Source organism: Rousettus aegyptiacus, unplaced genomic scaffold, assembly GCF_014176215.1.
Source record: "Rousettus aegyptiacus isolate mRouAeg1 unplaced genomic scaffold, mRouAeg1.p scaffold_m13_p_12, whole genome shotgun sequence".
Taxonomy (NCBI): domain Eukaryota; kingdom Metazoa; phylum Chordata; class Mammalia; order Chiroptera; family Pteropodidae; genus Rousettus; species Rousettus aegyptiacus.
Window position 1 is genome coordinate 75,021,810 of NW_023416287.1, and position 15,166 is coordinate 75,036,975.

At 41.4% G+C, this 15,166-nt stretch overlaps 1 protein-coding gene across 5 annotated transcripts in view; it reads left to right on the forward strand.

Annotated features, from left to right (window-relative positions):
• The window catches only part of KATNAL2 (katanin catalytic subunit A1 like 2), a 63,000-nt gene that overhangs the window by 29,466 nt on the left and 18,368 nt on the right, over positions 1–15,166 (forward strand). For 3 of the 5 annotated variants that reach the window (XM_016148431.2, XM_036230018.1, XM_036230019.1), the window contains 7 exons: positions 1,665–1,782; positions 2,938–3,036; positions 5,218–5,316; positions 5,530–5,607; positions 8,470–8,568; positions 10,675–10,738; positions 10,941–11,059. In XM_016148431.2, coding sequence (XP_016003917.2) covers positions 1,665–1,782; positions 2,938–3,036; positions 5,218–5,316; positions 5,530–5,607; positions 8,470–8,568; positions 10,675–10,738; positions 10,941–11,059 — 676 coding nt within the window. The remainder of the gene's footprint in view (positions 1–1,664; positions 1,783–2,937; positions 3,037–5,217; positions 5,317–5,529; positions 5,608–8,469; positions 8,569–10,674; positions 10,739–10,940; positions 11,060–15,166) is intronic. The other 2 variants (XM_036230020.1, XM_036230021.1) reach the window with 2 other exon arrangements.

Genomic DNA, 15,166 nt, shown 5'->3' on the forward strand with positions numbered 1-15,166 from the left:
GTAGTAGTCTTTGCTCTCTAAAGAGGAATTGGACCTTCTCTGCAGAAATCTGCAGGGCACACCTAGGACTGGTGACTAAAATTAAAGCGGAGCGAATTTGGTTCCACGTCAAAAAGGATTTTTACAATCACTGTAGCTGATTGAAAATGAATCACATCACTTTGCACATTAGAGCACTCGTCTTTGTTCACATTAAAGCGAATCTGTGAACCAGCTGCCTCCAGTGGGAAACCACAGTGAGGAAAATAGACCCCCAGGTCCCCGACAGCCTCACAAGGATGTTGAGGCAAGTTTGACTATATGCATATATATAAAATATATACTTCATTTAAATCAATGCTATTCATAAGGGTTTGCATTTATAACAATGCTTGGTACTCGTTGCATAGCTACTTCATTGTTGTGCCAACAAAAGGCCTGAGGGATAGACATTCTGATTCCTCACTTACCGATGAAAAACCGACACCTGAGAAACTGGCGGTTGTCCTCCGCTCATGACACTCACCCATGGCCCGACACTGGGGTCGCCAGGTGTGGACACCGGTGGTACGGTTGGCGTGAGTGGTCTTGCTGGCCAAATGGCTATCTATGTATTTGTATTAGACACGCTGAACAACTTTCCCTTTCCTGCAAAGAAATAAGGGGTGAAATGGCAGCTCTCCGAGACCACTTAGAACATGGGGGGGAAAATCTTCTAGAAATACATCTCACATGTAAGAACAAGAGAATGGAGAGAACCAAGCAACTGATAGGGCGGGCATTCGTGTTCCTCCCTTAAGCAAGTCCTGCCTCTCTCCGATTTCATCCCTTATCTAAAAATATTCCAGCACTGAATCGTGCGTCTAATTATGAGGATGTAAAAAAGAGATTTATTTTACCTTTGTATTGATATGTTGCATATATATTCATAAATACCCCCACTTGCAGCCTACCGGTAGACTCCCTCCCCAGTCAACCCCCAACCCCACCGTCTCCATCAGAGTTAGCCACTATTCTGACTTCTAGCCCCATTGATTTGCTTTGTCTGAAGTACATAATATCTGATGAAAATTTGCTTTACAAATACGAATGATCTTTGACAACAGAGATGACGTAAGCTTGCTTTCCTTTCATAAGCCCCCTTTGCCATTTACTGTAAGCAGCATGATGGGAGGTGTTTTAAGTAGGCAGAATACACCCAGCACACTGGATGAGAACTATGGATAAATCCTTAGGCTTCCTGATGCTCATTAATTTGAACAGAGGATGCCCTCCTCCCCCTCACCTTCCCCTTGGTCTGAGTGCTGCTCTTAAAAAAAGGTGGGAAGAAAAAAATGGAAGAACGTTTGTAAAGCAAATATGTTCTTGGGGAAATAAAGCAATTTCAGAAGGGCTGAAACCAAGGGATGTGAAGGAAAAATGAAAAGAGCGAGTTGGGGCCTCCAGGAGGAGGTGGGCTCTCTAATCCAGTCTTGGAGAAACCTAGTGGGTAGAGACTGGAGCAGTCAGGGCCAGAATGGGCGGGAGGTGGGGTAGGGAGGTGGCATAGTACAGAAGGAAGGGCCATATTGTGGTGTACCTGCCTATTTTTCAAGAATTTCTCTATGTGTGCTCCACAGTTGTTTAGTTACCCCATACTAAGTGGTGAGAATGATTTCCTCCAAGGTCTTTGTTTTCTTCTCTAGGGCGATGAGCAACAGTTGTCAAAATCTTCCCAAGATCAGTCAGCAGCGGCCACGGTCCAAAACCACGGCGGGGAAGCCAGGGGAAGCCAAACCTCTCCAAAAGGAGCATCCTAAACAGGTCAGTGCGGCTTTGCTTGGAGTTGGTAAAATTGTGGGCAACTCAGAAATAGCTCCACAAAAAGTCACTTTTTTTTTGAGGACCTATGTTTTTTAAATGACTGTGATTTCATTAAATTGTAGATTTTATTCCGGGTCGATACATTAAAACCCTGGGCAAATCCCTAGTCTTCCTAATATTTCCTCATTTGAACAGGACTCTTCCCTTCCCCAGCCTTTCCCTTGGTCTGAGTGCTGGGTAACAGGCCCTGAGGGATGAGCACTGGGCTCAGTCAAAGCAGGAGGACCTGGTTGCTGCAGAGTTCAGTCCTCCCATTCGAGGCAACTGGTACTAAACAGGTCTTCCTGTCCCAAAGCACATTCCTAGGTTTCTAAAAGTAGGCCAGGGTCAGTCTCAGGTGTGGCTGGAACTCCGCGTCTACTGTTGGCTTTCTTCAAAGTGCACATGGTTGGTCCCCACCCCGAACTTCCACACTGGGCTTTCCAGGGGAGAGATAGGAAGCGAGACGAGAGTTCAGCAGGTGGGTAAAAACGATGGCTCCTGACTTAGGAGATCTGTGCCTAAAACCTTCCAGTTTAGGAGAAAACATATAAGGTTTAAAGAAAAAAAGAACCAAAGGAAGTTGTGAAAAAGAATGGAAAGAGCTAATGTCAAAGATATCTGACAGGATAGAAAGAAATAATCACGAAATTCTATTGGTCAGAATGACTCTCTCGCCCTCGGGGAGGCTGGATGGTTTGGCCCCTGCTGTCAGACCCAGGCAGCAGGGAAGTGGAGGCGCAGCAGGGTAAATCCCACAGGAGTCGGTTGACTCTGCTGTCTCTCCGAACTCAGCCACGCTTGGCCACCAACACCTCTGGTCACGGGAGAAAAGTCAAGCCAGAGGAATGGGGATGGGTTGAGGTACAACTGTTTCCTCCCCTGGAAAAGCTGCTCGGAGCCCATGGCTTCCAGGGACAGCTCCTTCCACATGGCACAGGCTGATAATTAATTCATCTTGCTGGGACTGCATCGAAACGGCCGCATGGCACATGGGCTTCCCTCCGTCAGAGCTGATCTTCAGCATTTAATTCGGGCTGGTGGATAGACAGTTAACAACCGGCATCTCTAGGTTGCTTTCCACGCCGACTGCCCCTTGTCTTCCTCTCTCTTCAGGAGGCCGTCAACACCACCAGCGCGGAGAGCTCGGACTTTGGCCTAAGCGTGTCAGGAATCAACAAAGGCAGTGGAGGAGAGCACGTCCGTCCACACAAAGTAAGCGGGACTCATGAACCTAATTGTGAAAAGGGAAATTTTTTTTTTCTTTTTAAAAAGGAAAATTAAAAAATGTTACTTTTGTCACACAGGAAAGTTAATAAGTAAAGATCAAAGGTTGGCTGCGAGGTGAGCTGGGGAGAGCACTGGATAAGGATTAGAACCCTGGGGTTCTGTTCCTGAATCTTCTTTCTGGATAAATGGACTCGGTGAACTGCCCCATCTCTGATGAGCTGTTGCCTCATTTGTAAATTGAGGGATTTGGAAGAGATGGCCGAATGTTCCTTCCGGCTTAAAAATTCCGTGATTAAAATGATAAACGTCGGCATAACTGTTCTGCATTATTTAAGGAGTTGCGGCCTCATAGTTATTCGTTCCTGTACTGTCAGTGGTTGTTAATTAGTGGTGTCACCTTTCTCCTTGGAATTATGGCTCCAGCTTGAATACAATTTCCTGTAAAGCATGAAACCTCAGTTGATAGAGAGTTGATCTTGTTCTTGATAGATAGTTCTATCCCTTTCATCACGAACCTCATGTCCTGATTCATAAATAATAGTTTCTCGAACAGAAAAAAAAAAAAAAGATTGGGAGGATACGGCCCAAAGGTAGGTTAAAACATGTCTCCTGGAAATGAAAAGCAGCCTCAACACCAGCACGTTTCTCTTGAAACTTCCAGGATTGCATTTCTTTAAGGATCGTCTTTCTTTGATCAGGTTCTTGAACTCCAGACCTGCTGACTTGCCTCCAGCCAGCTCTTCTCAGCCAAACTGAACTTTGGATTGTGTGTGTTTGGAGGGCAAGCTGGAAATCGAGGGCTCTGTCTCATTGGCCCGAACTGGCTCCTTGTAAGGATCTCAATTATATGAATAATTTCTGGAGATGATACCATTCGAATCAGTGCCTTGCACGGAGAAACATTTCCCTTTTCATCTTCACCATTTTTATCATGTTTTCAGTCACTTTTGGGCCTAGCCATTTTGTGGCATTAGTTTCTCCCGTAAACATCTCAAGTTCATATGAATGGATGTTTCTGATCAGGTCACAAGGAAGGGACTTATTTAACCCAGCACCAAACCTTTGAAGGAGTCTGGCTATAAATTCTCTTCTTAGTAGAAATGGGATTGCACAAGGTAAAATGTAGATGGCTTTCTCTCTTGTATTTCAAATGTTCATAAGTTGAATGTGGGTGTATGTCCAGGGGCCAATCTCCAAAATGTGTCTCTCATTGCCGTGTTAGGGTCCCTATGTTCAGGGTTTCCAAGCCTTACTGCAAATTTAGAAGCCATGTTGTTCTTAAAGGCAATGGCTTTGGAGTCAGCCTGCCTAGGTTCAAACCGTGGTTCAGACCTTCTCAGCTATGTAACCTTGAGCAAATGATTTAATCTCTCCAAGCCACCTTTCTCTCTCATTTGTAAAATGGAGATAATCATAGGGCTGCTTTAAATGCCCTCATACACAGAGGGCCTTAGTACAGTGCCCAGCGCATATAAACACTCAATAAATGCAGACTACGGCAATTGTTATTTTGTTGCATGCATCCTTACCTTTTCCTTCTGCCTATAGGGGAGACCAGGAAGGAGTATGGAAGACAGATATCTGAGTTTGAATCCTGGCCTGAAGTCACTTGTTAGCTGCATGGCCCTGGGCACATAGCTTATATGGCCTTACTTCTATATCTATGAAACTAGGACAGCACTCCTGACTAGTGGAAGTGTTATAAGAATTGGAAATAATCTTCACAAGGTATCTTGCACATCTGTTTTGTGCCAGGCACTCTACTGAGTGGTGAAAGTCCACGCTAGTCAGTAAATAGGAACTATCGTTACTCTCGTGCCAATGAGTTCTTTCTCCGTACAGCACGCTTCACAAGGAGGAGCCCGTACAGGGGAAACGGACATGTAATGGAGCAGATGGTGTATGTCAGGAACTGAAAAATGCTTGTGAGCTTTTATTCAAACCAACTTCATTCTAAAGAATTTGTTTCCAACTTTTTTTTTTTTTCCTAGAGTGCTCTGACTTGAGGAAATCACTTTATTTGTTATTAGTGCAGGTTCTTTTTAAAACTTTAAGTTCGCCCTACACACCAGGATACATAAATGTGTCTTGGTTTAATAGAGCTGAGCTATTAGGCAGAGTCTTCCCTCATGTTTAATGGTGTAAATAACCATTGCTCCCTTTCAGGGCCAAATCATTGACTTCCGGGGGCTGCTCACAGACGCTATCAAAGGAGCAACCAGCGAACTTGGCTTGAACAGCTTCGACTGTAACCCTGACCCCTCAGTAAGTGGCTGAGATGTGACGTTCATCTTGCAGACTGGCAAAATTTAGACGAATTTCAGAAACATAATTGTGGGTCCAGAGAAATCTCGAGATCGGGCTCAAGGTCATAGCAATCTGCCACCATTTGTGTCACCAAGATCCGTGCCCTGTTTCTCTTCTTAAGTGAGGAAACAAGCAATACGATAACATGAGGCTTTCTGTTCCCGTTCTCAGGAACGACTGCTGAAACCTCTGAGTGCATTTATTGGCATGAACAGTGAGATGCGAGAATTGGCAGCCGTGGTGAGCCGGGTAAGATCCGATATTCAATTCACAAATTTACGGAGGCGGACTGGGGCTCCTGGAGCATTGTGGGCTGCTTCTTTTATTAATAACGATAAATATGATCATTTATTTATAAAGTGCCCCCACTTGCAAAGGCACTCATATGGTTTAGAGGCACAATAATGCATGATAAATAAATTATAGAATCATAAAATTACAATATAAAAAGCCCACCATCTCACTGTAGAGGCAAAAAAAAAAAAAAAAAAAAAAAAAAAAACCCAACTGATAAAGACTTACAAAGAGAAGGACAGGTGAAAGGTTTTAGAACAGAGCTGCGGGTTAAGGAAAGAGCCTTCTAGAGAAGGAAAGAGCATGTCTGCGTCTTGTTTAAACAAAACCTAGAAATAGAGATGTCAAGAGTGTGATTTTATAAGTGGAAAGTTTCATGAAAAAAAAGGTGGGCAGCAAAGAGCTTACCATCTAGACTACTGATTTTTCAAGGTTACCCTCCCCCACATCCCACCCGCTGCGTCTTCCCCCCAGAATCCAGTGACGGGGAAGTCTTTTGGTTGATCACACAGGCTCTGGGACCGGTTGACCTGGATTTTACGTCTAGATCCTCCTCTTTCTAGCTGTGTGATTTTGGACAAGTTCCTTGGGCATAGAAGAGATTCCTGAGTTATAGAAGACTTTTCCAATTTCCAGTAATCTCTTATTTCACAAAAGACTGAAACCTGGGTAGGCACAGACAGATGTTTAAAACGACGCAAAAAAATGCACGGTGACCGAGGTAATTTAAGGTTCCCCAGTTTTCTCTATTCAGTCCAGTAGTTGTTCACTGCACATCTACTATGTGTCAGGCATGTGCTAGGGGCTGGAAACACAAAGATGAGTTAATTGACATTATCCTGGCACGCGAGAGTTTCTTGTCCCACCGGCAAGGTGGATTTTGAGAGCACAAAGGAGGGGTGTTTTGTGCCAAAGGGTCGGGAAAGTGTTAGGAAAGGAGATGCACAGGAAATAGCCACATGAAAAAGAGTAGAAGACAGAGGGTAGGGGGCATTCTGGGCAAAAGTACCTGTCTGAGAAATTGTATCGCTTGTTTCCTGTAAGCCAAGTAGGGCACACAGGAGTGCTGAAGAGAGTTAGGTTTCCTGAGGAAGGGCGCTGTGAGCAGGGCCCGTTCCCTGCCGGAAGTGGGGACTCTTTCAAGGGTGTCCATCAAGAATGGGATAATCAAATGTGCTTTTAGATAGCTTGTTCTAATGACAGCGTGGTGGATGAATATAACGAAATGGAGATAGGGAGACCAGCTCTGGGAGAGGATGCAAGATCGAGCCAGACTATGGTAACTGGGATGCATAGGAAAGCAGAAAAAAATATTTTTTATGACCATAAAAATCAATAGTCTCATTACCATTTTTGCAAAAGAATAACATGACTAGTGATGATAGAATTCTAGAGTGGAAGTGGCCTGAAATGATTTCATCTGGAATCCTTTCTACAGTACCACGGGAGGCAATCATCCAAACTCTGCTTGAATGCTTACAATGATAGGGAGCTCACCACCTCATGCGGGAGCCCTGTTGAGTTCTGACTAATAACTTTTGATTGCTCTAAGGAGAAGCTTCCTATTGGGAAATTAAACACTACTATGTGGAACTCCATGTCAATTTTGGAAGAGAGCAAGAAATACTACTACTATCTACGAGTGCTTTGAATTCCAAGGTAGATGAACACCCATTGTATGTGGAAGGGTAGTAGGAAGAACGTGAGTGGATGGTGGCCATGCAAATCCAGGCTTTAAAGGCATGGTGGGTTCTCCCAGGATCTTGTTAGACTGACTCCTTTCGCTGTCATCCCACTCAGGAGTGAATCATGAATATTATGTATGACCAAAATCACTCGCATAAATAATGTCCCTAGTAAAAGCTGCCACCTGTGGTGAAGGGAACTGGGAGGATGAAGGACAGAAGCGGGAACATAACATCTCACCAGCATTAAAAAAGTTTTTTATATTTTTGAACTTATGCATGTACCACTTACTTAACAATTAAATAACTTAAAAAACAGTTTCCAGATTGTTCTGTAGCCATCAGGATGACTTTGGAAAGAAGCTCTTGTTTGTTTGTTTGTTTTGACGTAATACTCTAGATCTTGTTTTCCCCAAACAGCTCCTACTGAGAAAGGTCCCTGAGTGACTGTTTTGAGATATCTTGTGAAACTGAAGTTTGGAAACTAAATAAATGAGTTATCAGTAAAAGCTACTTTAATTGATTACCCTAGATGGTTGCTCCGGGGCTCTACTCGGAGAGGGAAAAACTCACTTTTGCTTGTTTGTTGGCTTCCTTGAATTTTGTAGAAGCAATTGTTCTTGATGGAAGTAGGGAGCAATCACTAGGGAAAAAGAGAAATTGGTTTCAGAGGAGCATTAATTTTTTTATGCAACAAATTAAAAAAGTGTTTGCAAGATCAAAGAGCAAGAGAGAGGCCAGGCATGGGCTAGGAACTGTGTTTCCCAGTAAAAGCTAATGTAATTTGAAGGCATATTCTGTACCTTCTTTGATTACGGTCGTAAATCAGCCTGGTTTGCTATTGACTGAAGTCAGGTATAGTCTATCATTAGGAGTTTCCCCCCCCCCTTAAAAGTACCATATTTTATTATCAATATCTTCTTCAGGGAAAATTACTGAATATTCCCGTGGCATCCCTTTGATGAACCAATCCCAAATTACGACGTGCATATATACATATATCTAACATGAAAAAATTTTATCACCAGCACTTTATGTCCTATTGCGAGTCAAGTATTCTGCAGCTCCTGTGTTTATTACAGCTGCGGAGGAAAACATTAGTTTTAACAAAATGATCAAATGTGCATTGCAGGACATTTATCTCCATAATCCAAACATAAAGTGGAATGACATTATTGGACTCGATGCAGCCAAGCAGTTAGTCAAAGAAGCCGTTGTGTATCCTACAAGGGTAAGGATGGGAAGCCTCTTGGGGGTCATTTCTGTTTATTATCCACTGTACAAGTTATATGTCATACACTCATCAGGGAGAGAGGCACAGGATGATTTTCTGTCCACAAGTAAACTTTTCGCCTGTGTTACAATATTTCGTCAATACTGGAGTACCAAGGCCCAGTACATTCTAGGCAGTTTGAAATCATGTTACATGTGGGTTCAAGGCAGGTGTCTGCTGTAAGTGATAATTTAAGATTCAAGACTCTGTAGTACATACGATTTGTAAGTCCCTATAGATCGGCTCAAATTAGCTTGCCTCCGAAAAAATGTATTTTAGTAGAAATACTCCGTAGGAGAGGGCTGCTTACTTTGATTGCATACATATCCCTCTGTCCCTCCGAATTTCCATCATCTGGAGCTTTGCTTTCGGCTCGTTGCAAAGACTGGATAGCTCCTTTAGGGCCATGGCCAGTAAAGCCGGCATGCTGTGTCATCACTTACTCCTGGCAAGACTGTGCAGAGTGGCTCAATCGATAGGAAAAAAAAAAGAAAAAAAGAAAAACAAGACTCTCCGTGTTTGGTTTACAAATGTGGTGATGAGAAGGTCAGTGTATCACGTAGCTTTAGCTGTATGACAGACTGCCCCAAAATGTAGCATCTTTGAAACAGTAATTATGTGTTTGCAGTTCTGTGGGTAGGCGGTTGGGGCTAGGCTCAGCTGGGCCGGTTTCTCTCTTTTTCACATGGTATTGGCTGGCCTCATTCCTATGTGTGCGGCGTCAGAGTGTTTGGAAAAGATGGAGAGGCTGGGAAAGCTAGGATAAACAGGACAGCTGAGGCCTCTCTCCACGTGCCTCTCGTCCTCCCGCAGGCAAGCCCAGTCTTATCCACATGGTGGCGGAGAGTTTACAGACAGAAGCAAGAAAGGGCAGGTCTCAGTCCATGAGCGTTTCCCACGTCTCCTCTCACAGTCCTCATATTTCCTAGGCTTATATTTTCAAGCTCCTTATATTTGCTAATGTCCCATTGACTGAAATTACAAGGTCAAGTCTGGATTCAAGTGGTGGAGAAATATACTCTGCCTCTTGGTGGAAGGAGCTAGAAATAATTTATGGCCATTTTCTGTAATCTCCTGCAGTCAGGATTACAAGTCTGTTTTGTTGAATGACCTATTTATTTTTCACCACTGAATCCTTGCAGCTCCTGATTTCTGGATGCTTCTATTCTAGTGAGACAAAAATCAATAAGTGTGGATTGTGTTTCCCCACCTTTTTTCCTGTGTTCAAACAAAAGGGTAAGAAATATACTAGTGTTCAGAACTGGTAGATGTTTATTCACCATTGCCTCTGAGCGGCTCTATAGAACAAGACTTACGGAAAGCATAGAACTTCTCATTGAAACTTTCTGGATGTGTTATCCCCATGGTATTATAAGTTCTGTATGTGATGGCATAGAGATTTTGACATTAGCATCAGCTAGGAACTAAAAGCTAGGTACAATTATACTATCCGCTTTCCTTCTGGTCGTTCTCTACCAACCCTACCCACCCTCCAGATTGTTTGAATTCGAACTAATGGGAGAAACTCATTGAAGATTATGTATGTCCCGTCTGGAGCCAGTGTCTCATAATGCATTCGGCATTGAATGTTCCCAATTTCTAAATCAGACTTCCCCACAGCTTTGTGTTTTATTCGCATACACCTTTATTTGTTGGTTCTAGTGTTTCTCTTAAGTTTCATACCTGCTTTACAACATTCAAAAAATTGCCAAATGCTCTGCATATGGAACTCAGGGGAAATGATGTTATCATGTAAGAAATTCATCTCAGATCTTGATCTCTATTGTAATGGAGAGGAAAAGTACATACACATGCCTTTTTTTTTCCCCCTTTAAAAATGTTTCTCTTTTAAAAAGTCACAAAAATTAAGCCATGCATTCCTATCAAATGTGAAAGTAAAATTGGGATAAATAAGATATAAGCATAAGTAGCCAGCCTTAAAAAAAGGAAAACGTGAATCTTAGAGTTGTGCTGTGTTTCACTCCAGCTTCGCTAGCTTGCCTGTGCTCAGGGTGCGACTGCCTCACTGATACTAAACCTCATTGCTGTTCCTTGTTCCCATAGTACCCACAGCTGTTTACAGGAATTCTTTCCCCCTGGAAAGGACTACTGCTGTATGGCCCTCCAGGTAAAGATATCTTTCTGGTTTAGTCTTGGTATTAAGCGTGTATGCAGAGGATGGGTTGCCCCAGCTGTCCTCGCCTCAGGACTGGGGCAAACAAGTGCCCAGGAACCTCCTCTTTTTTTTTTGCTTGTGAGACTGACTTCTGTCTGTAAGCAGAGAGGTGAAGTTCAAGTGCTGCTCATACTTTATTCACATGTGTCTCTAGGTACAGGAAAGACTTTACTGGCCAAAGCTGTGGCCACGGAATGCAAAACAACCTTCTTTAACATCTCTGCATCCACCATTGTCAGCAAATGGAGAGGGGATTCAGAAAAACTTGTTCGGGTAGGAATTTTTTTTCATGTATAATTGACGTACAATATCCTATTAGTTTCAAGTCTACATCATAGTGATTTGATAGTTATACACATTATTGAATGATCACCACAATAAGTCTAGTTACCATCTGTCACCATATAAAGTTACTACAATATGGTTGACTATATTCCTATGCTATACATTATATCCCCGTGACTTATTTATTTTATAACTGAAAGTTTATAGTTTGTACCTCTTAGTCTGTTTCACTGATTTCGTCCATCCTCCCAACCCCTCCCCTCTCTGGTAATCACCAGTTTGTTTCATAGAGACAGGAATTCTCGATTTTGGTATTTTAGATTAAGTTCCAGCAGAATACAGTAGTATAAAATGATGGTACAGCTTATTTGTTTGTAGGTGATTTATATGTTAGAATTTACCTTGGATCTCGATTACCAAAAGCCCGGGAGATGGAGTGACTATCATATGTGGATATTAGTTATGCTCCCTCCCATCAGCAAAACATGATCTTCCTTCCTTTGGGAATTCGACCGGCAGTGCTTTTGTGATTCACGCAAATTACGAATGGAAGCTGGAAAAAACTGTCTCTGAAGTGGCCTTTTTTTTTTTTTTCACTTGAGAAGCATTTATTATTAAGCATGGCAGAATATTTAGTTAACGTTTATTGAAAGACTACTACTATAGGCTAGTCCCTATACTAGGTACTCAAAGGAAGAGTTAAGAAACTTAAAACTTAATTATTCTTTCAGATGCTCTCAGCAACTCTCCTTCACAGTGCCCACAGGATGTAGGGTTTTTTTTCTTTCCTTAAGAGATTGCTTCCATCTTTACAATATCTCATTCATAGTCTATGGTATATTTCATAATATAAAATTTTACCTTTTGAGAACACCTGTTTATGATTTATGCCTTAATATAAAGTGGGTCCTTTTCAGAAATCCTTTTAAACTATTGAATTCTGTGGAATGACTGATAAGTAATCACTATTAAGTGAATATATTATATTTTTTATGAGAAGAAATTAATCTAAATTTTATTCTTAAATTATATTCCCTTTGATGACTCATTTTCAAAATATTATGGCTTAATTGAAAAGCATAATAAAATATTTTAAAGGACTCATTTACCTGAAGTAACCTATTATTCACTACTTTAATCATTGTTTTCAAGTTGTTTCAAATGTGTATATTTTTATAAACTCTTATCACCTCTTTAAAACTGTAATTCATGGAAATCTATATTGACTTCTTCTATTTCTTTGTTCTTCATCTTAAGTCTAACTCAGTTCCAGGTCCAAAGATGGGACCTGAATTTACCTGTTCCTAAATTTGTGGGTGCCAGCTGAAATCCAACTAACTAAAATCCTTATCAGCCTGAAGATTTTTTATTTTTAACATTCCATTTCTGTGTGCTGAGGAACAAACAAAACTTACAAAATTCCCCTAGAATCAGTTTAGATTCATCTCCTGTTGTGGAAAACAGTGGTTAGAGCTATGAATACAAGACATAGCAAAGTGTTCAAAGAAACACTGCACTGTATTCCCTGGACAGCACTTAACCTGGACAGAAAAATGCATTCGGATATTTTGTGAATATTCTTAACAAAGATTGATACTAAATGGATTTTTTTGTTTAATGCCAAATAGCCATAAAATCCATTTAACCACAACTCTCCCTTCTGTGTGGGCATTTTATGTAAAGTTTTCCTCTGCTTCTAATATTCTTTCGTTAGAATTCTAAGAGTGAAGAAATGATTCCTACCCAATTTCTTCCATTTTATATTTAAAAAGTAGCTAGTCTTTTTTGAGAGAGAAAAAAAGTACAAAATGGTATATGGACCCGTGAGCCTTCACCCCAGAGGCAACTACCACAGCTGCTGGTGCATCCCTATGGAACATTTATCTACATCTACCTTAACATCAATAACTGCATCTTTATCTCCCTTTTTAAATACAAGTAGGAACATTTTTTCCCCTGCACTTTGTATTTTTTTTTCTCACTTTACAGTATAACTTGGGTATTGTTCCACACTATTATAGACAGACCTGTCTTTTTACATGTCTGAATGAGTATTTCAATGCATGGGTGTGTCCCAAAACATATTTAACCCGTCTTTTCTTGATGGACATTTAGGTTGTTTCCAGTCTCTTGCTATTATGATAAAGTTACAGTGAACAGTGTTAACACACACACAGCTTTGCATACATAGTCATGCAGGACTGTTTCTTTGAAGTAGAAGTGCTGGGCCAGAGGGCATGCACATCATGACTGCCAAACTGCCAGCCAGCAGGGCGGCACCAGCTCCCGCTCCCATCAATGGTGAGCGTGCTTGCTTCCCCACATCCTGGCCAACACTGTATAGAACTCAAATTTTAAAATCTTTGCCAATCTGATAGTGACAGAAATATTTCAGTGCTCAAATATACATTCCTTTAATTCTGCATGAATTTGAACAGCTTTACATATAGGTTTAGAAGAATTTGTATTTCTTTTTCCTGTGAAATGCATTTTTACTTTGGATATTTAAAAAAATAATAATTCAAGAGAAAAATAGATAACCTCTACTAACCTTGAAGGATCTCATCTTCTATCCTTTAAGAAACTACTTTGTTTTCTGAGCTCTTAAAAATATCTTCACCTGCAAAATCTTGGTCATGCTGTCAAGCTCCTTACTGTGAAGCTTTCAGAGAAAGAAAGCCCTTCAGGACCTTCCCTTAAATCAAAGAAGCATTCCTACCATTTGCTTCTCTTTCTGTTCCAATTAAGAGTTATTTATAGGGAACCCTTGGGTTATATTCCTCCCTCCCTTCCTAATGTTCATGCCTCTTAGGAGTTGACGCTATTGAATGCTTACTTGAGTGGTCTCTTTAGCAAATGCACACACCTGTTGGTGCTTACATCTTTCAACATCCACCCTCCACCCCGGCTATATGATTTAACTTCCTCCAAGTACTTTTGAAAATTTTAGAGTTATGCTTCCAGAGCACTTACCTAGGATTCTGTATATTCTGTGGCAGTGGAAAGAGCAGTGGCGTGGTCAACACGGAGACGTAGGCTCCAGATATGGTTCTCTTTCCAACTGGATGCTTGGGTCTTGTCTTGCCCCTTCATCTCTCTGCACCTTCGGGAGCTCCTTAAAAACGTGTGTGATTCTAATAGAGTCCTACTATTCCACTTTTCATTGGGTAGATTGCTGCTGTTATACTCATCCTTAATATCAGGTATATTTGGGCTTTTTCGTGTGTGTGACAAGACAAGTTACTTGCTTCTAATGAGGTGCTTTCTATTACGTCTAAAAGGCATTCGTGGTGAGTGTCCCAGAATGGACACTGTCCTCTCAGTTTATTAGGCCGAGCCAATTGTCTTGGCTGAATGAAATTAGATTCTGTAAAGGAAAATACTTGAGCGCGAGTATGGAAGGACCACAATGCAAGCAGCGAGCGGTACAGGTGAGAAATTTCCCATTTGGTGAAAAGGAGACTTGTAAGGGACAACCTGCTACTACTCAGGAAAACCACAATCTGGCCTTTTGTGAGCTCTTTCCTTCTTATTTGTTCTGTGATACTTTGCTAAGTGACATGGAGAATAAATCCCCTCTGCCTATTAAAGAACCTCTATTTGTTTCTAAATCTCTACTGCTTTCTCTGATCAACCAGTAAAGAATTGTATATGGTGCTCAAGAGAACAGTTTCAGGGTTTAAAACAACAACAAAAAAAAGGGTCTAGCTTTTTATATTCTTTTCATCACCACCACATCTCCCTTTAGAGCTCTTTATTTTGTTTTTATATGTCTGTTCTTTTGCTGCTTGCTTTCCTATTCTTGTTCAGTCTATAACAGTTTATTCTGGAATGGAACATTTTACTCAATTGGAAATTGCCTTCAAGTAGCTGAGCCTACTGAACGGCAGAGTTGGGGCGGAATGGAGACCCCGTGGAATAATCTGGGGATCAGAAAGAGGCAAAATTCTTTGGTCCTGTTACCCATGACTGGAACTCTATCCTTTTCCTGCAATTCTTCCTTTTGAGAATAACCTTGTCATTGTCCCAAAAGGTTTAGGGAAACTTATCAAAGGATTTTACATATTTCAAGGCTCTTGTGTCCCTGCGGAACAT